The sequence below is a fragment of the Entelurus aequoreus genome, linkage group LG02 (genome assembly GCF_033978785.1).
Source record: "Entelurus aequoreus isolate RoL-2023_Sb linkage group LG02, RoL_Eaeq_v1.1, whole genome shotgun sequence".
Taxonomy (NCBI): Eukaryota; Metazoa; Chordata; class Actinopteri; order Syngnathiformes; family Syngnathidae; genus Entelurus; species Entelurus aequoreus.
In genome coordinates this window covers 83190381-83218141 of record NC_084732.1, presented here as the reverse complement: position 1 = coordinate 83218141, position 27761 = coordinate 83190381, and the positions used below count along the sequence as shown (strand labels likewise).

The 27761-nt window shown below is 37.2% G+C and overlaps 1 protein-coding gene across 1 annotated transcript in view; it reads left to right on the top strand.

The window, feature by feature from the left end:
- The first annotated feature begins 11457 nt into the window (after positions 1–11457).
- nav2a (neuron navigator 2a) overlaps positions 11458–27761 on the top strand; it is a 262461-nt gene continuing 246157 nt past the window's right edge. The window contains exon 1 of the mRNA XM_062033389.1: positions 11458–11817. Within this exon, the coding sequence (XP_061889373.1) occupies positions 11629–11817 (189 nt within the window). The 5' untranslated portion in view covers positions 11458–11628. The remainder of the gene's footprint in view (positions 11818–27761) is intronic.

The window sequence follows — 27761 nt, the reverse complement described above, 5'->3', positions numbered from 1 at the left end:
CAAAGCATCAGTTATGTCAAATAGCAGCAGAAGTGCACTTTTTGGAGAGCTGTATTATTTTCAGTTTTGTGCCCAAGGGACTGATTTTATTTAACACTATATTATTATTTATACACCTATAGTGATCACAGAGACAGGTTGTTTTTGTGTTACTGTATATATTTGTTTCTCTGAAAAATCCCACTTAATATACTTTGGGTAACAACAGTCAATATTTATTTATTTTATTTTATTTTTTTAGGTGGGTAACAGTCAATATTTATTTATTTATTAGGTTTTATTTTTTTATTATATAATAAAAGTGAGCTTTTGTTAAACCAAATATTGTGTGTTTTTTTCCATATACAACAACCTATCTGGACTCGATAAGAGAATCGATAAGGAATCGGTTCGATAAGAGGATTCGATAATAGGCTCGAACTCGATAATTCCTTATCAAACATCATCCCTACCCATATGTGATCGTAGGATGAACAAATATGCTACGGTACTAAGACTATAGTGGCAATTAACAGTTAGCTTCTACAGCTGGGTTGCCCAAAGTGCGGCACAGGGGCCATCTGTGGTCCGTGACTCGTTTGTCACCGGCCTTAAGAAACATTACAAAAAAATGAAAAATAGAGATCTCATTTGCACCCCGGGTGGTGAAATCTTATCAAAATGAGGGTGGTCCCAAAAAGGAGGGATTTTTCCAATTGACTGTGTGTCGGTTTTAAAAGTGTTCCCCCTCTGGTCAACATATGAAATAACAAGTGTGTGTAAGAAATTGAAATGCGCCCCTTTTGGCCAAAATTAATTTCAAAAATAAAATAAATATGTATATAGAGACATACTGCAATAACTTGAAGTAAATAATGAAGATTAAAAACCAATTCCGAACAAAAAATGAAAAAAAAATTATTAACTGTCAAAGCAGTCTTTTTCTCACAATGTGTCAACTTTTTTCTCATAAAATTGGGAACAATTTCTCATATTCTTTCCGTTTCTGTAATATTGCAATATTTTCTCATGAAATTATGACTTTTTTTTATGTAAAATTATGACTTTTTAATGCAAAATGGGGACTTTTGTCATACAATTCTGACTTTTATCACAATATTGACAATTTTAGTTGTTCTTATAAAATAGTGACATTTTTTTGAGTAAAATTATGACCTTTGTCATAATTTTGCAGATTAACATTCCGATTATTATTGTAATATTGCCAACATTTGAAAGTTTTCTTATAAAATTGTGACTTTTGTCGAGTAAAATTACGACTCGTTTCATAAAATTGCCTACATTTTAAGCTTTTCTTGTAAAGTTGGGACTGTTATTAAATAAAATTCCAACTTTTATCATAATGTTGCACACATGTTCAGTTTTTCTTGTAAAATGTTGACTTGCGTTGAGTAAAATGACGACTTTTATTATAATACTGCCAAAATTCTACGTTTTTCTTGTGAAATTGTGACCTTTTTCTTGTGGAATAACAACTCATTTCTGGTCAACATATGTAATAACAAGTGTGTGTAAGAAATTGAAATGCGCCCCCTTTGGCCAAAATTAATAAAACAATATATATAAATGTGTATATAGAGACATCAAATAAAATAATTAACTAAAAACTTACATTTTTTATAATTGCATAGTATGTATATATTATTAATGTTGTAAATACAAATCTTTATATATCTAGAAAGGGTGGTCCTAAAGAGGTAGGCATTTTTCGGAGGTCTCAAGAAGGTAAAAAATACAGGAAAATGTGTGTGTGTGTGTGTGTGTGTGTGCGTTTGTGTGTGTGTGTGTGTGTGTGTGTGTTTCCTTTAATTTTCACATGTTCTCCCGTGTTTATTGTTACTTCCTGTCCTGCGCACTTCCTGTTGTGTTGGTGTTTTTTTCGTAACTGCTTTACGGCTGCCTTCCAGCATTTTTCCCCTCACCTGTTTTCTCTTTGTGATTGGCACTATTTAAGTTGAGCTTGCGACACCGTTGGTTTGTCGGGACATTATTCTGTATTCTCCGTTCACGGGGGTGACGGTAGACAAACCTTTTTGACGCTAAGCTTTAGTATGCACTACTTTGTGGACGCCGTCTGCTCCACCTTCATGGTGAGTGTTCATTGCTGCGTTCCAGCATTTTGTTTTGTTTCTATCAAAGTTCTGGCCGTTCAGAGCACTTCCCTTCTGCTCTCGCTTTTCGTTTTGTCTGTTTTATTAATAAATACCCTTCTTCGTTCGTCTCCGTTGGTTTGTCGGACAACATTCTGTATTCTCCGTTCACGGGGTGACGGTAGACAAACCTTTTTGACGCTAAACTCTAGTATGCACTACTTTGTGGACGCCGTCTGCTCTACCTTCATGGTGAGTGTTCATTGCTGCGTTCCAGCATTTTGTTTTGTTTCTATCAAAGTTCTGGCCGTTCAGAGCACTTCCCTTCTGCTCTCGCTTTTTGTTTTGTATGTTTGATTAATAAATACCCTTTTTTTTTTTAATGCACGCTTCTACCTCGTTCGTCTCCGTTGGTTTGTCGGGACATTATTCTGTATTCTCCGTTCACGGGGTGACGGTAGACTAACCTTTTTGACGTTATGCTCTAGTACGCACTACTTTTTGGACGCCATCTGCTCCACCTTCATAGTGAGTGTTTATTGCTGCGTTCCAGCATTTTGTTTTGTTTCTATTATAGTTTGGCTGTTCAGAGCACTTCCCTTCTGCTCTCGCTTTTTGTTTTGTCTGTTTGATTAATAAATACCCTTTTTCCTTCGTCTCCGTTGGTTTGTCGGGACATTATTCTGTATTCTCCCTTCACAGGGTGACGGTAGACAAACCTTTTTGACGCTAAACTCTAGTACGCACTACTTTGTGGACGCCGTCTGCTCCACCTTCATGGTGAGTGTTCATTGCTGCGTTCCAGCATTTTGTTTTGTTTCTATCAAAGTTCTGGCCGTTCAGAGCACTTCCCTTCTGCTCTCGCTTTTCGTTTTGTCTGTTTTATTAATAAATACCCTTTTTCGTTCGTCTCCGTTGGTTTGTCGGACAACATTCTGTATTCTCCGTTCACGGGGTGACGGTAGACAAACCTTTTTGACGCTAAACTCTAGTACGCACTACTTTGTGGACGCCGTCTGCTCCACCTTCATAGTGAGTGTTTATTGCTGCGTTCCAGCATATTGTTTTGTTTCTATCATAGTTCTGGCTGTTCAGAGCACTTCCCTTCTGCTCTCGCTTTTTGTTTTGTCTGTTTGATTAATAAATACCCTTTTTTTTTTTATGCACGCTGCTACCTCGTTCGTCTCCGTTGGTTTGTCGGGACATTATTCTGTATTCTCCGTTCACGGGGTGACGGTAGACTAACCTTTTTGACGTTATGCTCTAGTACGCACTACTTTTTGGACGCCATCTGCTCCACCTTCATAGTGAGTGTTTATTGCTGCGTTCCAGCATTTTGTTTTGTTTCTATTATAGTTTGGCTGTTCAGAACACTCCCCTTCTGCTCTCGCTTTTTGTTTTGTCTGTTTGATTAATAAATACCCTTTTTCCTTCGTCTCCGTTGGTTTGTCGGGACATTATTCTGTATTCTCCGTTCACGGGGTGACGGTAGACTAACCTTTTTGACGTTAAGCTCTAGTACGCACTACTTTGTGGACGCCGTCTGCTCCACCGTCATAGTGAGTGCTTATTGCTGCGTTCCAGCATTTTTTTTTTGTTTCTATCATAGTTCTGGCTGTTCAGAGCACTTCTCTTCTGCTCTCACTTTTTGTTTTGTCTGTTTGATTAATAAATACCCTTTTTCGTTCGTCTCCGTTGGTTTGTCGGGACATTATTCTGTATTCTCCGTTCACGGGGTGACGGTAGACTAACCTTTTTGACGTTATGCTCTAGTACGCACTACTTTTTGGACGCCATCTGCTCCACCTTCATAGTGAGTGTTTATTGCTGCGTTCCAGCATTTTGTTTTGTTTCTATTATAGTTTGGCTGTTCAGAGCACTCCCCTTCTGCTTTCGCTTTTTGTTTTGTCTGTTTGATTAATAAATACCCTTTTTCCTTCGTCTCCGTTGGTTTGTCGGGACATTATTCTGTATTCTCCGTTCACGGGGTGACGGTAGACTAACCTTTTTGACGTTAAGCTATAGTACGCACTACTTTGTGGACGCCGTCTGCTCCACCGTCATAGTGAGTGTTTATTGCTGCGTTCCAGCATTTTTTTTGTTGTTTCTATCATAGTTCTGGCTGTTCAGAGCACTTCTCTTCTGCTCTCGCTTTTTGTTTTGTCTGTTTGATTAATAAATACCCTTTTTCGTTCGTCTCCGTTGGTTTGTCGGGACATTATTCTGTATTCTCCGTTCACGGGGTGACGGTAGACAAACCTTTTTGACGCTAAGCTCTAGTACGCAGTACTTTGTGGACGCCGTCTGCTCCACCCTCATAGTGAGTGTTTATTGCTGCGTTCCAGCATTTGGTTTTGTTTCTATCAAAGTTCTGGCTGTTCAGAGCACTTCCCTTCTGCTTTTGCTTTTTGTTTTGTCTTTTTGATTAATAGATACCCTTTTTTTGTTTTTGCACACAGCTTTTGTGTTGGACCTCCTGTACCTAATGTTGTGACCCAAAGACCACAAAGGACACATGTGACACGTCGTTTTGTATTCATAATTTCCTCCTAAAGTAAAGCAAAGACCAAAACAGGAAACACGCTTACAATGACTCATGAAAAATATTTTTGTCCTAGGACTTTATCGCGGGATTATCTGATACTCGGTATAATCTCTGTTGACTAGCTATCCATGGTTACAGTCGTCAAACACACACGCACTCACACACAACACACACACACACACACACACACACACACACACACACACACACACACACACACACACACCATGGACCATTCATAGATGTTTATTATTCCAAGCATAATATCCCAGCATGTGGGAGTTTTTACTGTCCATACCAGGCCCCTTTATTCTATTAATGGACTGCACTGGTCAGGTACCTTCAAACGTTGCTGCATAAATTGCTTATTGCTGTGTTATTTCCCTGCACTCTGTTGTGATTATCAGAGGAAAATAATGAGAAAGTTTCCCCTTTGCCATGATGACCTGTGCCCAGTTCACCCTCTTTCCATTCTCTCAGTGACATTTGAAGCTGGAACATACTTTTCCTATACCGCTCTGGTGTGTTCTGACGGCAGCAAGCCTGCTGAACGTGGTTCATGACGAGGTCACCCTGTTATTGTTGATCACTTTTTCACTTCCTTCACCAACCAATCTGGGTCATTTTCTAGTGTGGAATGTTATCAAAGCTTTCATTAAGTGAAACTATTCAAACAAGACAATAGTACCGTATTTTCCGGACTATAAGGCGCACTTAAAATCCTTTTTTTCCCCTCAAAACTCGACAGTTTGCCTTATAACCTAATTCACGGAATAATTCTGGTTTTGCTTACTGACCTCGAAGCAATTTAATTTGGTACATGGTGTAATGATAAGCGTGAGCAGTAGATGGCAGTCACACATAAGAGCTACATGTAGACTGCAATATGACTCAAGTAAACAACACCAACATTGTATATGTTCCATTGAAAATATAGAACATTACACACGGCGCTCAAAAATCTATCAAAATGTTGTAGTACGACTTTGGTAAGCTATGAAGCCGCACCACTTGATGCTGTGCTTCTACATACGAGTATTATTATGGTGTGTGTATAAGGTAAGACATATTATCTGGCATTTTGTTTTGCAATATTATGCAAAAGCAACTTTTCTTACTTTCTGGTACCTGCTGATCTGTATTTGGGATCTGCATAAATCCTGAAAAATTGCGCCTATGTAGTGCGTGCCAACACCATAGTCGATAAGCTTCTTCTTTTTCTCTATCTTCTTGTTATGGGACATTCATCCTCCGCTGTTGCCATTTCTAATATAAAGTAGTGTAAAGTTCTTACTTATATCTGTCAGTAAACTCGCCATGAAAGCGTTAAAACAAACCGGTGTAGTGAGTTCACATTATTCACCCAAGGAACTTTAGTTATTAGAGAGTTCCGGTCGGACGGTTTTGCACGGGACACATTTATCATTTAGCCTTGTTGTTTCCGGATGAGTAGATGCTGCTCCGTAATTGATTTAAGTAAAGTTTGAATGTCATTCAAACAGTTAGCTCCATCTTTTGACACTTCTTCCACTCCCGTCCTTGCACGCTACAACAAAGATGACGGTAACACTAAAATCGGTATCACTTTAGTATGTGGAACATATTTTAAGTAACAAAGACTTAATTTGGAGTTACTTGAAAACTAGGGGAACATATAAGGGTTAGGGTTAGGGTTACTAATAAGTAAATGTCTGGAAACCTTCGGGAAATTTACCACGGGAAGTTTGGAAATTTTGACCATTTTTTTAATTATTCAAAGTTGGACACCATCCATCTTATTCTGTAGAATAAGATGAGAAGCTTGTAAAACACTAATGCAATGCCACACACAGATTATAAATAGTCAGCTAAACAATTGGAGTAGTCTTTAAAAATATTTTACTGATGGACAAATGAATAGAAATAGGCTAGATGAATAAATGAACACTCAATCAGCATGCTAAATCAAACTATAACCGACATTCTTGTATGACAACAGAATGGCGAGCAGAACAGAAGGCAGAGGCAACTACATGTTTTGATTTAGTATTTGCTAGTTGAACTTTACAGATCACAAAAAAGGTCAATTCGGATCGCTAACGTTGTTAGCATAAATGAATGGGATTTAACATGGAGAAAATTAGCATCACGGCTAACGGAGAAATATTTTCAGTTCATTACGAGACTGTGGTGGTACATAAACCTAGCTAGCTGGAGATATTGGCCCCAAAATCATTTAACAAGTACAGGAACAGCTAGCTAGCTTAAGTGGAAGTCTGCTGGAGTAGCCTACAGTCATACAGTAACAAGAAATTACACCTCTATTAAACTTAAATACCATACATCAAATATGTTTACCCCAGTAATATCATCAAAACTTACCTGACTGGATGAAGTCCTCGGGCTCAAATACTAGTGTGGCCTCAATAGCCCTGCTGTAGTGTGTAGCATGCTGGGAATTATCTGCACATGTGATGGAGGAATGCACAGTGCAGGGTTGAAATTCAACTGAATTTGCATTAAATGAGGTTGTTTTAACTAATAATCATGCTGCAAGATCCAGCATGTTGCATTCAATGTTTATTCCCGTTAATTCCCATTAATTTCCCATTAATTCCCATTAATTCCCATGGAAAGTTTCCAACTTTGAATAGTCCCTGTCACGTGGGGGTTTGCGGCTCACTGCGGGGTCGTTCTCCCGGGAATGCAGAACGGACAACTCCGGACGACAGTGTGAGGTAGGAGATGATTTTAATCTTCTCAAGAAATCGTGGCAGGGCATGAGGTAAACAAACAGCATAAACTATGGCGTGGAACAAACACAAAACTGTGGCATGAAACAAACAGCATAAACTATGGCTTGGAACAAAAAGGAAACTGTGGCATGAAATAAACACGACTTACGTGGACACGACATGAATCGAACAATGACGACATAAACTATGGCATGGAACAAACACAAAACTGTGGCATGAAACAAACAGCATAAACTATGGCTTGGAACAAACACGAAACTGTGGCATGAAATAAACACAACTTACGTGCACACGGCATGAATCGAACAATGACGCCAGGCCGACTGACTGGCAAAGGCAGGCTTAAATAATGCCTCTGATTAGTGCTCGCGAAGCAAGTGAGCGGGCGAACACTAATCAGAACCAGGTGGAAATAATAAGTAACCATGGTAACCAAACCAAACTCAGAGATGTCACAAACAGGAACTAAAAGAGTCCAAAGCTAACAGAAAATAACAAAAACATGATCCGGACCACGGATCATGACATTCCCGGAATTTTGCAACCCTACTAATAAGCAATAATTCTGAGGGTATTGAGGGAAGACTCTTAGTTAATGGCTTACTAGTTGTATAATAAGGCCATGCAGAATAAGGCATTAATTAGTACTTAAGAATGACTAATTAAGAGCCAATATGTTACTAATTTGCATGTTAATAAGCAACTAATTAATGGTGAATAAGTTCCCCGTACTAAAGTGTTACCGAAAAATCATTTGCAAATAACATAAACAGAGGCATCTCTTCTCTGAGTCACGCAGGCTCGGAGATGTTTCGTTTAGTATATTCATTTTATAATCCAGTTAAAGTAATCCGCAATTATGTAAATACCAACATCTAATTGTCTTTGAGTGTGTTTCTGTTTTTAATGCTTGTAATTGCCTTCCTCCCTTAAAGACACCTCGCTTTATATTCCTGCACCCAGTAGCCGTATAAAAGTTATAGGAGTGGACTGCAGAAGGAATCCTTTTCTTCAAGCATAGTTTAAGGCCTCGGCCGCCTACACAAAGCCTGCTGGGAATCGGCCTCATCTTACCACAGTCGACTAATTGGCCAAGCTCAGTGATTCTTCTGATGTTTGTCATATTTATAATCCTGCAGAAGTCTTGGCGTTGCAGTAGAAATTGGGCCGGAAATAAAACATACATCATTTGTCATGCTTATGAATGATAAGTGCAATTGAAAACTGAACTTATGAGCGCTTTGCTTTACTACGGGAGGATATTTTGAGAGTGTCTATTTTGGCCACGGAAGGCTGTGTTTAAAATGTTTGTACGGCTTGTAATCTCAAGTGTTTATGGCTGCACGTAAGACCGCCTTGTCATTGTCTTTGCCTCGACCGCTCGCAAAACCACTTTATTTTTTTTTGGGGACTCTCGTCCTCCCTTCGCTGTACTGGAGCAGATTTTTTAGAGATGTGACGTTTACGAACGAATGGAGTCCTTTGAACGGCTCTTCTAAGTGAAAACCGATGCCCGGTTGTGAGTTTGGAAGCCCTTATTTATGCAAACTGAGTGTCGGGAATTGCCCACTATGCACATGCGTGCCACCCGACTGGCAACTGGACTAAAAAATGAGTCAGAGGAAACTTAGTATATGTGTGTGTATATACTGTATATATATATATATATATATATATATATATATATATATATATATATATATATATATATATATATATATATATATATATATATATATATATATATATATATATATATATATATATATATATATATATATATATATATACTGTACATAGTCAAAGTTTCTGTGGTTTATCCGTTATACAGTGCGGAATATACATTAGGTCAGGAAAAAACAAAGAGGCTATTTCATCCCTACAAGCCTGTTTCACAGGTTTCACTGCTCTTCAGGGATACATATATATATATATATATATATATATATATATATATATATATATATATATATATATATATATATATATATATATATATATATATATATATATATATATATATATATATATATATATATATATATATATATTTATATATATATATATATATATATATATATATTTATATATATATATTTTTTTTTTATATATATATATATACATATATATATATATATAAATACATGTGTATGTATGTATATATATATATATACATCCATATAAAGCTGCCATATAAATGTATATGTATTTGTATATATATACTATATATATATGGATATATATATATATATATATATATATATATATATATATATATATATATATATATATATATATATATATATATATATATATATATATATATATATATATATATATATATATATATATATATATATATATATATATATATATATATATATATATATATATATATTTATATATATATGTATGTGTGGGAAAAAATCACAAGACTATTTCATCTCTACAGGCCTGTTTCATGAGGGTTTCAGGAGATTTCTCCTGATGATTGAGGAAACCCTCATGAAACAGGCCTGTAGAGATGAAATAGTCTTGTGATTTTTTCCCACACATACATATTACGCTCTACCACGGTATCGAGCACTATTTTTTTGGATAATCTAATTAAGACATATATATATATATATATATATATATATATATATATATATATATATATATATATATATATATATATATATATATATATATATATATATATATATATATATATATATATATATATATAAATACATCATCCCTGCAGGACGAGGAATAGCTAAACATGTTTCACTACACACCGTAGCTCACCGACGTCACAATGGAAACAAACGCCATTGGTGGATCCACACCTAACATCCACTGTAATGATACCAAGTACAGGAGCGTATCTAGTCGATACTACTATGATTACATCCATATTTTTTAGCATCACAATGTATTTTTTCGTGTTTTTTTTTAATGTATATTATATTTTTAAACTCAGGAAATATGTCCCTGGACACATGAGGACTTTGAATATGACCAATGTATGATCCTGTAACTACTTGGTATCGGATCGCTACCTAAATTTGTGGTATCATCCAAAACTAATGTAAAGTATCAAACAACAGAAGATTAAGTGATTATTACATTTTAACAGAAGTGTAGATAGAACATGTTAAAACGAATAGTAAGCAGATATTAACAGTTAATGAACAAGTAGATTAATAATCCATTTTTACAGCATGTCCTTTATAATGTTGACAAAATAATAGAATGGAAAATGACACAATATGTTACTGCATATGTCAGCAGACTAAATTAGGAGCCTTTGTTTGCTTACTTACTACTAAAAGACAAGTTGTCTTGTATGTTCACTATTTTATTTAAGGATAAAATTGCAATAAGAAACATATGTTTCATGTACCGTAAGACTTTTTGTTAAAATGATGCCAATAATGCCATTTTTTTGTGGTCCTCTTCATTTAGAAAAGTATCGAAAAGTACCGAAAATTATCGAAATACATTTTGGTACCGGTACTGGAACTGGCAATAGCTTCCCCTGTAGCTTACCTATATTTAAGGGAGCTTAGCCTACTCCATTTTCCAAGTAGCTTGCCCATCACTGGATACAACTTACCTTTCACATGTATAAATATGTACAATAAGTACAACAGTTTGTAAAATTTTTTAGAATTATACAAGTGTAAAAATAAGCTAAACACTATCATTAGCATCATACCAATTGTTAATTAGGTGAGTTTATTTAGCAATGACATGAGTCGGTAGCGACAGGTCTACTACCGGTTCTACATAGAACTAGGTTCTATGCAGGCTGCATACTGAGTGCATGTGTAACGGCGATGTCCTCACATAGTTCCTGGAGCAGGCGGGGAGCGAGCGAGAGAGAGCAAGAGAGAGAGAGAGAGAGAGAGAGCGAGTGGACTCCAGCGTGTTTCAGCCTGTGTTGTCATAAGCCGAGCAGGCGCTGAGGCACGCCTGTGCTCCCTCGTTCCTCGTAATCAAACAGACCTTGTGGGAATCCTGGGAGAAGAATGGAGGACAACGCTGACTTCACCAGGGATTCCTTCTTGTTTTCTTCCTGATCCCACTTGCAGTCAAATTAGGAACTACAAACAGATGGACTCTGCTTTTCGAGAGCTTAGTTCAGTCCCCTGCTGAGATCCATCGGTAGGATCTACCTATCTGGACTTGGGTAGATCAGGTAACACGACCGTATCCGGCACATGTTGGCGGTCAGCTTTCCGGAGGGTTTCCAGAAGCCAAGGTGAAGATGCCAGGTATCCTAGTGGCCTCCAACATGAAGTCTGGACTCCCCAAACCCGTGCACAGCGCGCTGCCCATCCCTCAGGTCAGCAGGAGACCGCCGGCTCTCACTCTGCCCGTGAAGACGCACATCCCGTCTTGGAGCCAGCGTCCGAGAGGCCCCGTGTTGGGGTCGGAGATCCGGAGGAACGCTCAGGTCAGGATGAAACGTCGCAGTCGAACGGGATTTTATTGTGCTCATTAGGGTTGAGGTTCTGTAGTCGATATCTAAAAATTTACACCGTTCTCGATATTTACCCCATTAAAAAAAACTGAACCCATGTACATTAAAAAAAAATCCCTACTTTATTGAAAAAAGTCTCAAGTATTCATTCTCGGAAAACAACTGCCAAAACAAACAATTCTGTGCTTATGAATATGCTCATAAAAAAACATTAGTCAACAATTTTCCATTATAAAAAGAACAGCAACATTCTAAAAAAAAAAAAAAAAAATACAAATTAAATAATGGTGCTGGTGTGACGTCGTCGTACAATTTGTAGTGAAATAGGCCAATAAAAAGGCTAAACACATGCATAGTTGTGTGCAGTGTTCGGAAAATCACTTTTAAAAAGTAATCAATTGTAGTTACTCGTTACGTTCCCGAAATGGTAGTTTAATTACTAATGGAATTCACGGATAAACTTTAAAAAGTGCAATTAATTACTCGGGTAAGTAATTAATGTGTTACTTAAAAATTTCAAATATCGACGTTTCATGAAAGCAGAGTGTGTGTTTATATGTGTGTGTGTGTGTGTGTGTATGTGTGTGCTGTAGTCTGTGTGTGTGCTGTAGTCTAGTAGAACCCATGTACAAAAAAAATTACCTACTTTATTGAAAAAAATCTCAAGTATTCATTCTCGGAAAAGAACTGCAGCGTTCCATAGCCTCTTAGTATATCAAAACAAACAATTATGTGCTTATGAATATGCTCATAAAAAAAATTAGTCAACAATTTTCCATTCTCACAAGAACAGAAACATTCTAAAACAAAATCATTTTGGTAATAATGTTTTTTCAATATGGTGCTGGTAGTCTTGTAATTTGTCGTAAAAGAGGCCAATAAAAAGGCCAAAAACATATATAGTCGTGTGCAGTGTTCGGAAAATTACTTTAAAAAATGTAATCAATTGCGGTGTGAAGTGAAACTGAAGGGAAGGTCTCCCCTGCGCTCCTCTACTACGGTCTGCACCGGAGCCAAACAGCAGGACAGGTGCACAACCCTAATCCATGTATATATAATTATATATATATACTCTCGTTACGTTACCGAAATGGTAATTCAATTACTAACGGAATTAACTGATAAACTTTAATATGTGTAATTAATTACTAGGGTAAGTAATTAATGTGTTACTTAAAAATGTCAAATATCGATGTTTCATGAAAGCCGAGTGTGTATGTGTGTGTGTGTGTGTGTGCTGTAGTCTAGTAGAACCCATGTACATAAAAAATTCCCTACTTTATTGAAAAAAGTCTCAAGTATTCATTCTTGGAAAAGAACTGCAGCGTTTCATAGCCTCTCAGTATATCAAAACCACCAATTCTGTGCTTATGAATATGTTCATAAAAAAAACATTAGTCACCAATTTTCCATTCTAAAAAGAACAGCAACATTCTAAAAAAAAAAAAATGTTGGTAATAATGTTCTTTCAATATGGTGCTGGTGGTCTTGTAATTTGTCGTAAAAGAGGCCAATAAAAAGGCTAAAAACATATATAGTCATGTGCAGTGTTCGGAAAATTACTTTAAAAAAGTAATCAATTGCGGTGTGAAGTGAAACTGAAGGGAACGTCTCCCCTGCGCTCCTCTACTACGGTCTGCACCGGAGCCAAACAGCAGGACAGGTGTACTTTATTAGTACAACCCTAATCCATGTATATATAATGATGTATATACACACAAAATATGGGCCTATGAGCCACAAGATTGAGGACCCCCACTCTGAGCTGTGTTTTCTTAGCGCTTCTTGAAGTGAGAAAGGTTGGCTTGCACACTTCTGAAAGTTTTTTCTGCAAGCTATTGTAACGCACACTGGGGCTTGTGGTGGCGGATCTCTGCTCTCACTCAATGCGGCGAATGCACTGCTTGTATTTTATTACAGAATAAATGCATGACACAAGATACACCTCTCTTTCACTTTCAATGTGTACCTCTAGTCTACAATGTAGTTAAAGTGCCTCGCAGGTCATTTCTGCTACATTTTACTTTATGGCAAAACAGGCACTTATGTCCACCAAAGGTTTTATGCTGTGCGTGAATGCACAAAGGTGAGTTTTGTTGACGTTATTGACTTGTTGGAGTTCTAATAAGGCATATTTGGTCACTGCATTACTGCAAGCAAATTTTATTATATCGTATTGGCCAATACTTAAGGTTTCAATATCGGTATCGTATCGTAAGTGGAAAAACTTGTATCGGGACACCCCTATTATGTTAAATTGTATTTATTTACTGTATATGTTGTGTGAGGTTTAGTTTTTTCTCTATGGTTTTTTAATATGGTTTCTGTAGGAGGACAAACATGACACAAACCTCCCTAATTGTTAGAAATCACACTGTTTAAATGAAACATGCTTCAGTGATTAGAGACTATTTGGGGAGCGCCGTTCGGTCCGACTAAATTTTGGCGGTCCTTGAACTCATCGTAATTTGTTTACATGTACAACTTTCTCAGACTTTCTGAGTTGGTTTTATGCCACTCCTTTTTTGTCTCATTTTGTCCACCAAAGGTTTTATGCTGTGCGTGAATGCACAAAGGTGAGTTTTGTTGATGTTATTGACTTGTTGGAGTTCAATTAAGGCATAAATGCAACCAAATTGTATGATATTGTATTGGCCAATACTTAAGGCTCCAATATCGGTATTGTATCGGAAGTGGAAAAACTTGTATCGGGACCAGTCACTTATGAGGAATTTCACTTTCACGCAAATATTTTCCAGCATTCCACACTACAAACTAACGAAAGTATGTACAATTCGTGCTGATATCGTATTGTCCAATACTTAAGGCTCCAATATCGGTGCCGTATCGAAGTGGAAAAACTTGTATCGGGACACCCCTTTTATGTTGAATTGTATTTATTTACTGTATATGTTGTGTGATTAGAGACTATTTGGCCTTCGCCATTTTGTCCTACTAAATTTGGCGGTCCTTGAACTCACCGTAGTTTGTTTACATGTACAACTTTCTCCGACTTTCTAAGACGTGTTTTATGCCACTCCTTTTTTGTCTTTTTTTGTCCACCAAAGGTTTTATGCTGTGCGTGAATGCACAAAGGTGAGTTTTGTTGATGTTATTAACTTGTTGGAGTTCTAATAAGGCATATTTGGCCACTGCATTGCTGCAAGCAAATTTTATGATATCGTATTGGCCAATACTTAAGGCTCCAATATCGGTATCGTATCGGAAGTGGATAAACTTGTATCGGGACACCCCTGATATGTTAAATTGTAATTATTTACTGTATATGTTGTGTGAGGTCTACTTTTTTCTCTAGTTTATTTCTATTTTATTTATTATCATTTATCATTTATTTTTTATATATTTCTATTTTATTTTATTTTATTTTATTTTATTTTATTTTATTTTATTTTATTTTATTTTATTTTATTTTATTTTATTTTATTTTGATTTCTCTCTGTAGTCAACTAATCCCTTGATCTATTATGAGCTGCAACTTAGCAACCCCACGCAAACGTCTGCAAGTCCACAGCGCAGCAGCCTTGCAAGGCAAGGTCGTGGGCTAAGAGGTGCGTACAGTATTCGCGGAGCAAACAGCATGTGCGTGCTTGGCATACAACGTAAAGCGTGACTCCGCTGGCGTTGGGGAGAGCGGCTGACGATGGTCAGGGGAACGCAGAACCACGTTTTCTCGCTGACCTACTTCCTGTGACTTTCCCTCTCCCTTTCTGTCCTTCGCCGCCTCTCTCCATCCCTGTGGTGCTGATGAAGCAGCCAGTTTCACCCATGGCTGGGTTGACCTTCGACCCCCCCTGGCCAGCGGCATGTACGATACGAGCGTCCATCAACACTGAGCCTTACTTAGGGTGTGATGAACTGAGAGTTGGTTGTAGATTCCAGCATGTTGTGTGGATTCTTTTGTTATCAATAATAGAATGTAGGTGATTTTTTTCGAAGTCCGAAGTTGTATTTTCTCATCATTCTGCTGTCAACACCCGTGGTAGAAGAAAATAGACCTCAGCTAATACAAGAGTGGGTTTTGTTATGAGTCCATTCTCTTGTCATGGTGTCTAAAGTCGTGATGTGGTACTCCATCTAGTGGTACGCCAATGAATCACTCCATTAAAGTACAGGGTTTTATTTTCCGAAACAAACTCCTTCCCTCTCAACAACACCCGGAAAGATAAACTGTGTTCCTTTGCCACCGCATGCGGAGCGACTCCAGGCCTACAGACTTAACACACACACCACCGCTTCACCCCGCGCGGTATGACGGACAACGGAGCAGCGGCCCTAGTGGCTGGCAGCTTCGGGCCGTCAGCCTGCCCCCGCTCCTCTCCTGTTGCAAGTCTTGTGGTTTCTGTGTCAACGTGTGTATGCGTGCTAATCGGCTATGGAGTTGTTGTTTTTTACTCATCCTCCCCAGCCTTTTTCCCACATTTTCTTCAGTTCCTGTACAATGTTTGTCTAATCTTGTACGGGTTTGTAGTGAAAATGTAATTTTGTTGAACTTGTGCAATGGCAATAAAGAGCATTCATACTTTTTTTAAAATTCAAACACAGTGTTACTATGCAAAATGTGTGTAATTTTATACTGGCCAAAAATATGAAATATACGTGTTAAATAAAATCTTAGCCTTGTTTTTAATGAATAATTGGGCCTATTATGCTACTGTTTTTTAATGTTGGTCATTTTTCTGAGGTGGTTCTTGGTGAAAAAAGTTTGACAACCACTGGTCTAATGTATTTTGGATAGCGCTGTCAAAAGATTATAATATTTATTTGCAATTAATCACATTTTATCTGAAGTTAACTCGGAAATAATCATGATTAATCGCAGATTGACATTTTAAAAATCTTTATTACGTACCTTCCTTTTCAAGTTTTCAATACACTCAACATGGGACTGGACTGTTTGTTTGCTTTATGCAAATTTTAGTGTATTGATCGTGATCCTTTTTTTTCTAATCGTTTTACCATATTTTCAATTATTGCTACTTTTTGTACAAGGTATTTTATTAAGATTTGTTCGAGTGTTCACAGACTTTAAATGACTTTTTAGTTCAAAACAACTTGCAACAATTCTACCATTTTCTTCTGGTGTTATTATAACATGTACTCGAGTTTAGAGACTCCTAACTTCTGTCCCTGGATGTCCCTGACGAAAAAGGCGAGCTGCAATGAGCATGATGTCACACTTGCTTGGACCTGTTCTTTTCTTAAAAGGCATCACTGTCCTCTTAATAGTTGCACATTTTGTAGATGGCAGGTCTGCGCGTGTATATCTGCAATATGTTAAAATTACGTCCACATCACAGACATGCTGACAACGCTCCAGACAATGGCGTGTGTTTTGTTTACATCCGGCTTTGTGCAGATAAAAGTATGTAAACGGGAGGTAAAACCTGTTGGAATTGTGCCATTTGTTATCATAAGATTGGTACTAAAAGTTAAAAATAGCGTCAGATTTTGTGTGATTCTTATTTCTGGGGGTTGCAATATATTATATTACCTCGATTTGTTTTCAAGTAAAAAAAAACAACAACCTCATTTTCACGATGTGGCGCTAATGAAAATGCCATGGCGGGACGCCACATTCAATTACATCAAAAGGTAACCCTGACGTATATAAAACATTGATGGACTTCTTTTGGATGTTTTTAGAGCGCTTTATAAGTGGTAAATAGGGATTCTTATTAGCTCCATCCTTAGCTGATTTTTGCTCGCATTGATTTGAGATTTAGAATGCATTAAAAAAAGAAAATATACCGTATTTTCCGGACTATAAGGCGCACTTTAAATCTTTATTTTTTCTTAAAACTCGACAGTGCGCCTTATAACCCGGTGCGCCTAATGTAAGGAATACGTTTGGTTGAGTTTACCCACCTCGAAGCTATTTTATTTGGTACATGATCAGTGTGACCAGTAGATGGCAGTCACCCATAAGAGGTAAGTGTAGGCTTCACTATGATGGCAATATGACTCAAGTAAACAACAGCAACATTGTATATGTGCCATTGAAAATATAGAACATTACACAAGGCGCTCAAAAATCTATCGAAATGTTTTAGTACGACTTTGGTAAGCTATGAAGCCGCACCGCTTGATGGATTGTACTGTGCTTCAACATACGAGTATTATTATGGTGTGTGTATAAGGTAAGACGTATTATCTGGCGTTTTGATTCGCAATATTATGCAAAAGCAACTTTTCTTACCTTCTGGTACCTGCTGATCTGTATTTGGGATCTGCATAAATCCTGAAAAATTGTAGTCCGTGCCGAAGCCGTAGTCGATAAGCGTTTTCTTTTTCCTCTATCTTCTTGTTATGAGACATTCATCCTCCGCTGTTGCCATTTCTAATATAAAGTAGTGTAAAGTTGTTACTTATATAACATTTTGGCCAAAGAACCACCATTACATGTTATGTAGACCACAAGGAAGTGTTTTACATTTAGAAGAAAGTTATAATGTATTTGAAAAAAGATAGAAAATATACCATTCATCGGCAGTGCGCCCTATGGTCCATCATTTTTCTTTTCTTTTGTGCAGTTCCCCTTTAAGGCGGCAACGCCGGTGAAATAACTAGTGCCATTATCATTATGGCGCTGACTTTGACAGTCCTCATTTCAAACCTTCATTTCAACACCGTGCTCTCTGCAAAAACGTAATTGAGAGATTCGCAGGGCATTTAGTCAAATAATTGTTTGGTGTTTCTCACCTAGGCCTTCAGTGATGTCCTACTTAGTCCGACTGCACCTCTCAAAATACCGCAATTAATGTCACCACATGGACACGGCTGGAGATACTATACAGAAACACACTTGCACACTACTGAGCATTGAACCCCTCAACGGTGTACAAAAGGGTCAATTTTTCGACACATTTAACATTGAATAAACCCGCTTTAGCAATTAAAACATATTTTCCGTGATACTGTCAAAATTAGAAGAATTGTATAAAACAAATGGAATATTAAAAAATTTCGAAATAAAATATTTGAACTCACAATTAGAGATGTCCGATAATATCGGGCTGACAAATGCTTTAAAATGTAATATCGGAAATTATCGGTATCGGTTTCAAAATGATCGGTATCGGTTTCAAAAAGTACAATTTATGACTTTTTAAAACGCAGCTGTGTACACGGACGTCGGGAGGAGTACAGAGCGCCAATAAACCTTAAAGGCACTGCCTTTGCGTGCCGGCCCAATCACATAATCACATACTTGGTCAACAGCCATACAGGTCACACTGAGGGTGTCCATATAAACAACTTTAACACTGTTACAAATATGCGCCACACTGTGAACCCACACCAAACAAGAATGACAAACACATTTCGGGAGAACATCCGCACCGTAACACAACATAAACACAACAGAACAAATACCCAGAACCCCTTGCAGCACTAACTCTTCCGGGACGCTACAATATACACCCCCCCCCCCACCTCAATTGTCTATCAACTGTATGTGCCCGTTCACTTACAGCGCCAAGACGCCCGCATTGTTGATTCTGAAGGCAGATTTGGTACAGCATGGCAACATAAACTAGCTGAATTCTGATTGGATACAAACTCTAAACTAAAAACAAACAGTATTGGAAGGAGCATATTATGACATGAAGAGACTATGAATACTTTTAGATATTTTGTTATTTTTATCTTTAATTATGATCATGATTTCTGGTTATGTTAGACCAGGGGTCTCCAAACTTTTTCCACTTAGGGCCGCACACTGAAAAATCAAAGCAAGCGGGGGCCATTTTGATATTTTTTTATTTTAAAAACCAATATATGTATAAAAAATATACATTTAGGCCTCCACTCAGGCTTGATACCGGGGACTCCAAAAGGTTTAGGTTAAAAAAAAATTAAAAAATGTCATTATTTAGTATTATTATTATTATTATTATTCAACGTTTTAAATATCTAGATCAACATTAGGTATATCTGTCAATATAACGTTGTTGGTTTTTTTAGATGTAAGTTGTATGCCCTTTTTGTCAAAGAAAACCCAGTTTTTTATGGAAAAAACACAAAATATGAAATATTTTCCCCCAATAAAATTTGAAAGTGGAACATTTCAGATTATATAATAATTGGACCTCATAACATAACTCATAACAACATTGACATTTTGAGCAATGACACTTAAAAAAATAAAAATAAAGTCCCACTAAAATGATTGGGGATCCAAAAGGGTCCTGCTCAGTAAATTGTTAAAAAATAAATCGTAATTTTTTTTAAAACTGTTAACACAATAGTCTCGTGATCAACTTCAGATCTATCCGTCAATTATAACTTGTATTGTTGTTTATTATGTTCCTTGTTTGTTCATTTTAGGCCCTTCTTTAAAAAAAAACCAAAAAAAACATAGTTTTTTATATGGCAAACACAAAATATGCAACATTTTCCCCAAAAAAATATCTCAAAGTGGAATATTTAATGTGACCTAATTGGAGCCTTGAATAGGTCAATAACTCATAATAACATTGTTTTTGATTCATTATTATGTTTTAAAGAAAGAAACAGCCTGCATGACAGCTTAGTGTTATTAGAGTCAACATAGCAACATTTTATTGTCACCTGTTTACTCTTTTATACTACTTTTTATGTTTTTTATTTATTTTTATGGTATTTTTAGAATGTGCCGTGGGGCCGTTAAAAAATGACCTGGCCCCCGGGCCGCACTTTGGACACCCCTGTGTTAGCCCCACCACCGGTGTTTACTGTACCAGTACATTGTAGTTGTGTTGCTAAGTGTCGCAAGTACCTCCCAAACGGAACATGTCACTGCTTATCTGAGGGATTAGTGGAGTGGTTACAAAGTGTGCAGCAGATAGATGGCCCATTTGGCTCCAAACACACACACACACACACACACACACACACACACACACACTTGCACACACACGTTTTGTGTACACTTGTAGGGAATATTTAATCCATAATGTGAGCCCGAAACCTAGTAAATGTATTTTATTTGGAGTCTACTTTATACCTGCATTATCCTTTCCATCCTTACACTTTCCATCCTTTGTAACTGATCTACTGTGGGGAACAAGTTCCCTTGTGGATCACTAAAGTTGAAGTCTAAATTATTTTATTTATTTATTTATTTATTTATTTATTTATTTTTTCCCCTCCCCCATCCACACTCATCCACACTCATCCACACTCATTTACACAACAGGGGCTGTCTCTTTCTGTTATTAAAAACTTCTGGTTCCTACAATATAGAATAATACAGTCCGCAAGTGATACAGTCTTTAGAGCACACATGATTGTGTGTGTTTTCATTAATTACAATTTTTTATGTAATTGTTCTTATATTGCTTTACTTTCTTTTTTATCCAAGAAAAAGTATTTTTCTTTTTTTTTTTTTTACTTTTATTTATTTATTTTTAATTTTTATTTCATTTATTTATCTTATTTTATTCCACATAAAAAAAAAAAATTTAAATAAATAAATAAAAAGTTATTTAAAAAATAATAAATAAATAAACAAAACAAAACAAACAAAGACCGGGTTGTCAATGAAACCAGATTGTTCAAAAGGGTTCTTAAAACCAGGTCCAGTTCAGATTACGTCCAGATCGGGCTCAGCAACATACACCTTCACCCGTGTACACTGAAAACCAGGGAACACAACAGGTTGCATACAATCCACCAACAAAAATACATTTTCAAATTAAGCACCCATGTACAGTCCACATCACATCCAAGTCGAACTCAGCAACACATACCTTCATTTATGTACACTTAAAAAAGGGAATACAACAACAGATTGCATATCATATACAAACAAAATTACATTTTCAAAATAAGCCTTTGAGGACTTCCCATCTTTTTTTTAATGTTTTTTGGCATCATTATCGTTTTCAACCATATAATTAAATATAGTTCAAGTGTGTTTTAAGGCTGCTCTCCATTGTTGCACAATGGAATAGATGTACCCAACTCTGCTGCCCTCTAGTGGACACTTCTTCTTTTTTTACCACCCATATCATTACTTGCAGTCATTCAAGGCCACATTTTCTGTATCTTTGCTTTTCTGTATCTTTGCTTTGCCTCTTATCTATGCAACAGTCATATTCACCGCTTTCATTCCGCACACACCTTCAATACGGCACACACACACACACATTACTGCAGCAAATGATTTGTCCATGTGCCGGTGTGATAAGCAGCGCCCATCTTGATAAGCATCGATCCAGATAAAGCCATCCGCCGTGTAAATAAAGGCTTTATTAGGGTCACCGTGAGGGCTCTGCTCAGTCTGGTGCTGAATTGAACTCAGCCCTGGATGATATTTGCAGGTGTCGTCTCTATGAATAAGGCAGGGCTGACACGTGAGGCATATTAAATTGTCACTTTTTATGACAGCAACACAAAGGTCCGTCAATAAAACGTCTTCTGTTATTAAAGCCCTGAGATTATCACCCCTTTATTTGATTTATTACAATTTGGCATATGATTTTCCACATGTATCCTTCTCGGGAACTCAATCCGTTATTTTGGTTAATTAGATCAGACCATAGTTGGGACTGTTTGAAGGAATATTGAATGGATATTTTGGTCGGGATGAATATTTGAATACATGCTCTTAATCAACTAGGGGGCGATGAAATTAATTATTATTTTTAATAGGATTTTTCGTGTTGAGCAGAATGATAACTGCCTGGAGGAGCTTCCATAGCATACAATGGATAAAGTTCCCAAACACTGCGTGTACACGTGTAATAACTGGTCTGACAATGTTGATTATCGTATTTTCCGGACCATAGGGCGCACTGCCGATAAATGGTCTATTTTCAATCTTTTTTAATATACTGTATAAGGCGCACCGGAGATGTAGATGTAGATCAGCGGCCCGCAGCTAATTGTTTACCGGCCCGCCACACATTCTGCAAAAATTGCAAAATTTATAATATTGCAAAAATTAAAAAAAACATTTAAAAAAAGTGGAATGAGGTGAAATCTAACAAGAAAAAGTTGCAATGTTGACGCAAAGCTGCCATGCAGGCTGATTTTCTTTTCTTTTTTCTTTATTTTTCTTTTTTTTTTGCCATTGCTAAAAAAAAAAAAAAAAAGACTAAAAATCTATGTTATAATGAATTATTACTTAAAAAATATCACTTTAAAATGTTTTATGTGGGAAAAATATTGCAAGTATTGTGTGGTGGCCATATAAAAACATCAAAGTTTTATTTGACAAAAGAGCATAAAACAAACAAAATAATAGTTAAAACGTAAAATCGACAGGTATATCTGAAGTTGATCCCGTAATTTAAGTGTTAAAAGTAAAAAAAAAACTAATAAAAATGTATCACTTTATGAGTGGGGGACCTTTTGGATCCCAAATATATTTAGTAGGATTTTATTTAACTTTTCACTGTGATTAGTCAAAAATATTAAAGAATTAAAATCAATGGTTTCCTGCATTATTGATCTTTCAAGGCTCTAATTACTAAATACTGCATATTTCAGTTTTACTATAAAAAACAAAGTTGTCTTTGACAGACAATCTTTTTTTTTTTTTTACTTTATATCAACCTCAAGTTGATATAGAGATTTACTGTAAGCGTTAAATAAAAAATAATAATAATAATTTGACTTATTTTTAACGGTTTAATGACTGAGACCCTTTATAGTCCCCGGGAGCTCTAAAGGTTAAAAAAAAAAAATCCATATATTTTGTTAAGGTTTGAAAATGAAAAATATCAAAATGGCCCCCGCATGCTTAAATTTTTCCGTGTACAGCCCTCAGTGGAAAAAGTTTGGACACCCCTGATGTAGATGATCATATCTGCTGTACAGATTTACTTTAGAAAAGAGAAGTGTTGGATACTTCTTTTCTTGCCTTATTTGTATTTGACTTTATTAAATGTCTGGGTAGAATTTTATTAAACCAAACCAGTTTTCTTTTAAGTCATATTGAACGATATCAGAGCTGTTTATTTATTTTATGGATGTATGTAATTATAGTACTGGCACCCAATATTATTATTTTTTAAAAGTATTGATTTTGAAACGTGACTCGTTTTGAATGGAGAATCGATTCTGAATCGAATCATTACCCACAAGAATCGAATCAAATCATGTAGTGTCCAAAGATTCTCAGCCCTACTAACAAGGGTACTAACTAGGGATGTCCCATAATATCGGACTGCCGATATTATGGGCCGATAAATGCTTTAAAATGTAATATCGGAAATTATCGGTATCGGTTTGAAAATTATCAGTATCGGTTTCAAAGAATTACATTTTTGACTTTTTAAAACGCCGCTGTGTACACGGACGTAGGGAGAAGTACAGAGCGCCAATAAACCTTAAAGGCACTTCCTTTGCGTGCCGGCCCAGTCACATAATATCTACGTTTTTTCACACACACACAAGTGAATGCAAGACATACTTGGTCAACAGCCATACAGGTCACACTGAGGGTGTGCGTATAAACAACTTTAACACTGTTACAAATATGCGCCACACTGTGAACCCACACCAAACAAGAATGACAAACACATTTCGGGAGAACATCCGCACCGTAACACAACATAAACACAACAGAACAAATACCCAGAACCCCTTGCAGCACTAACTCTTCCGGGACGCTATAATATACACCCCCTGCTACCACCTATCCCCACCAACTCAACCCCCCCTCAACCTCGCCCACCTCAACCTCCTCATGCTCTCTCAGGGAGAGCATGTCCCAAATTCCAAGCTGCTGTTTTGAGGCATGTTAAAAAAAATAATGCACTTTGTGACTTCAATAATAAATATGGCAGTGCCATGTTGGCATTTTTTTCCATAACTTGAGTTGATTTATTTTGGAAAAACTTGTTACATTGTTTAATGCATCCAGCGGGGCATCACAACAACGTTAGGCATAATAATGTGTTAATTCCACGACTGTATATATCGGTATCGGTTGATATCGGAATCGGTAATTAAGAGTTGGACAATATCGGAATATCGGATATCGGCAAAAAAGCCATTATCGGACATCTCTAGTACTAACACACACAATGGGCAACACAAAGAGCAACTTCCTGTAAGCAAGCGGAAGTGTCTCTAACTTAAGGCACCCGTGATTAAGGGCTATATAAATAATCTTTGATTGATTGATTGATTGATTGATTGATTGATTGATTGATTGATTGATTTATTTATTGATTGATTGATTGATTGATTGATTGATTGATTGAAGGACCATCTCCCGGGGAACTCAATAGTCTCAAAATATGGAATATTCACATTAAATGTTGCATTTTTAAACTCATGGTCACCATATATTCTAGTAGTAGTGGTTAACTAATTTAGTTAGGGGATTCTAAAGTGAATACTTTGTGTGGCCTGCATTACATATAAACCCCAAAACCGGTGAAGTTGTCACGTTGTGTAAATGTTAAATAAAAACAAAATACAATGATTTGCAAATCCTTTTCAACCTATATTCAATTGAATAGACTACAAAGACAAGATATTTAACGTTCGAACTGGAAAACTTTTGTTATTTTTTTGCAAATGTTAGCTCATTTGGAATTTGACGCCTGCGACATGTTTCAAAAAAGCTGGCTCAAGTGGCAAAAAAGACTGACAAAGTTGAGGAATGCTCCTCAAACACTTATATGACGTCTGTGGTCATGAAGTCCTTTGAGCGCTTGGTCCTGCCCCACCTCAAGGACATCACCGCCCCCCAACCTGGACCCACTGCAGTTCGCCTACAGAGCCAACAGGTCTGTGGATGATGCAGTGAACCTGGCCCTCCACTTCATCCTGGAGCATCTGGACTCCCCAGGAACCTACGCTAGGATCCTGTTTGTGGACTTCAGCTCTGCCTTCAACACCATCCTCCCTGGACTGCTACGAGACAAGCTCTACCAGCTCAGCGTGCCCGACTCCCTCTGCAGTTGGATTAATGACTTCCTGACAGACCAAAGACAGCATGTAAGGCTGGGGAAGATTGTCTCGGACAGTCGAACCACAAACACTGGTACTCCTCAGGGCTGTGTACTCTCCCCCTGGCTCTTCTCCCTGTATACAAACTGCTGCACCTCCAGTCACCAATCCGTAAAACTGCTCAAGTTTGCGGATGACACCACCCTCATCGGGCTCATCTCGAATGGCGATGAGTCCGCCTACAGGAGAGAGGTAAACCGGCTGACGTCCTGGTGCAGCCTCAACAACCTGGAGCTGAACGCCCAGAAAACAGTGGAGATGATCATGGACTTCAGGAAAGTCACAGCCCCACCATCCCCCCCTCACCCTGATTGACTCTCCCACCCCCGTCCCCATTGTGGAATCCTTCCGTTTCTTGGGCACCACCATCACCCAGGACCTCTCACCCTGGACACACACTATTCTCCCCTCTCCCCTCAGGCAGGAGACTACGCTCCATCCAGACCCACACCTCCCGCCACCTGAACAGTTTTTTCCCCTCGGCCATCAGGCAAATGAACTATAACTCCTAACAGCAGCTCCTTGAATTCCTTGAATCCCTTCTAAGTCTATCTGATAGCTCAGTCACAGCTCTTTTTATACCAAATATGTGTTGTATGTGTTTTATGTCGCACGTTTGCACCAAGAAAAATTCCTAGTTTGTGAACCCATTCTTAAACAATGGCAATAAAACTATTCTGATTCTGATTCTGATTTGGAACATCCCACTGGTGAACGGGCTAATTGGGAACAGGTGGGTGCCGTGATTGGGTATAAAAGCAGCTTCCATGAAATGTTCAGTCATTCACAAACAAGGATGGGGCGAGGGTCATCCCTTTGTGAACAAATGCGTGAGCAAATTGTCGAATAGTTTAAGAACAACATTTCTCAACGAGCTATTGCAAGGAATTTCGGAATTTATCCAACTACGGTCCGTAATATCATCAAAAAGGTTCAGAGAATCTGGAGAAATCACTGCTCGTAAGTGATGATATTACGGACCTTTCGATCCCTCAAGCGGTACTGCATCAAAAAAGCGACATCAGTGTGTAAAGGATATCACCACATGGGCTCAGGAACACTTCAGAAAACCACTGTCAGTAACTACAGTTCGTCGCTACATCTGTAAGTGCAAGTTAAAACTTGACTATGCAAAGTGAAAGCCATTTATCAACAACACACCGTAGGAGGATACGATAGCTCACTGACGCTGTTCCTGAATGTAAACAAACGCCATGGGTGGATCTACACCTGACATCCACTGTAATGATACCAAGTTCAGGAGTGTATCTAGTCGATACTACCATGATTACATCAATATTTTTTAGCATCACAAAATATTATTTTGGGGTTTTTTTTGTATTTATATTATGTTTTTAAAGTCAGTAAATACGTCCCTGGACACATGAGAACTTTGAATATGACAATTGTATGATCCTGTGATGACTTGGTATCGGATTGATACCCAAATTTGTGGTATCACCCAAAACTAATGTAAAGTATCCAAACAACAGAAGAATAAGTGATTATTACATTTTAACAGAAGTGTAGATAGAACATGTTAAAAGAGAAAGTAAGCAGATATTAACAGTAAATGAACAAGTAGATTAATAATTCATTTTCTACCACTTGTCCTTAATAATTTTGATAAAATAATAGAATGATAAATGACACAATATGTTACTGCATATGTCAGCAGACTAAATTAGGAGCCTTTGTTTGTTTACTTACTACTAAAAGACAAGTTATCTAGTAGGTTCACTATTTTATTTAAGGACAAACTTGCAATAAGAAACATATGTTTAATATTCCATAAGATTTGTTGTTAAAATAAAGCCAATAATGCCATTTTATGTTGGTCCCTTTTATTTAGAAAAGTATCGAAATACATTCTAGTCCAGGGGTCGGCAACCCAAAATGTTGAAAGAGCCATATTGGACCAAAAATACAAAAACAAATCCGTCTGGAGC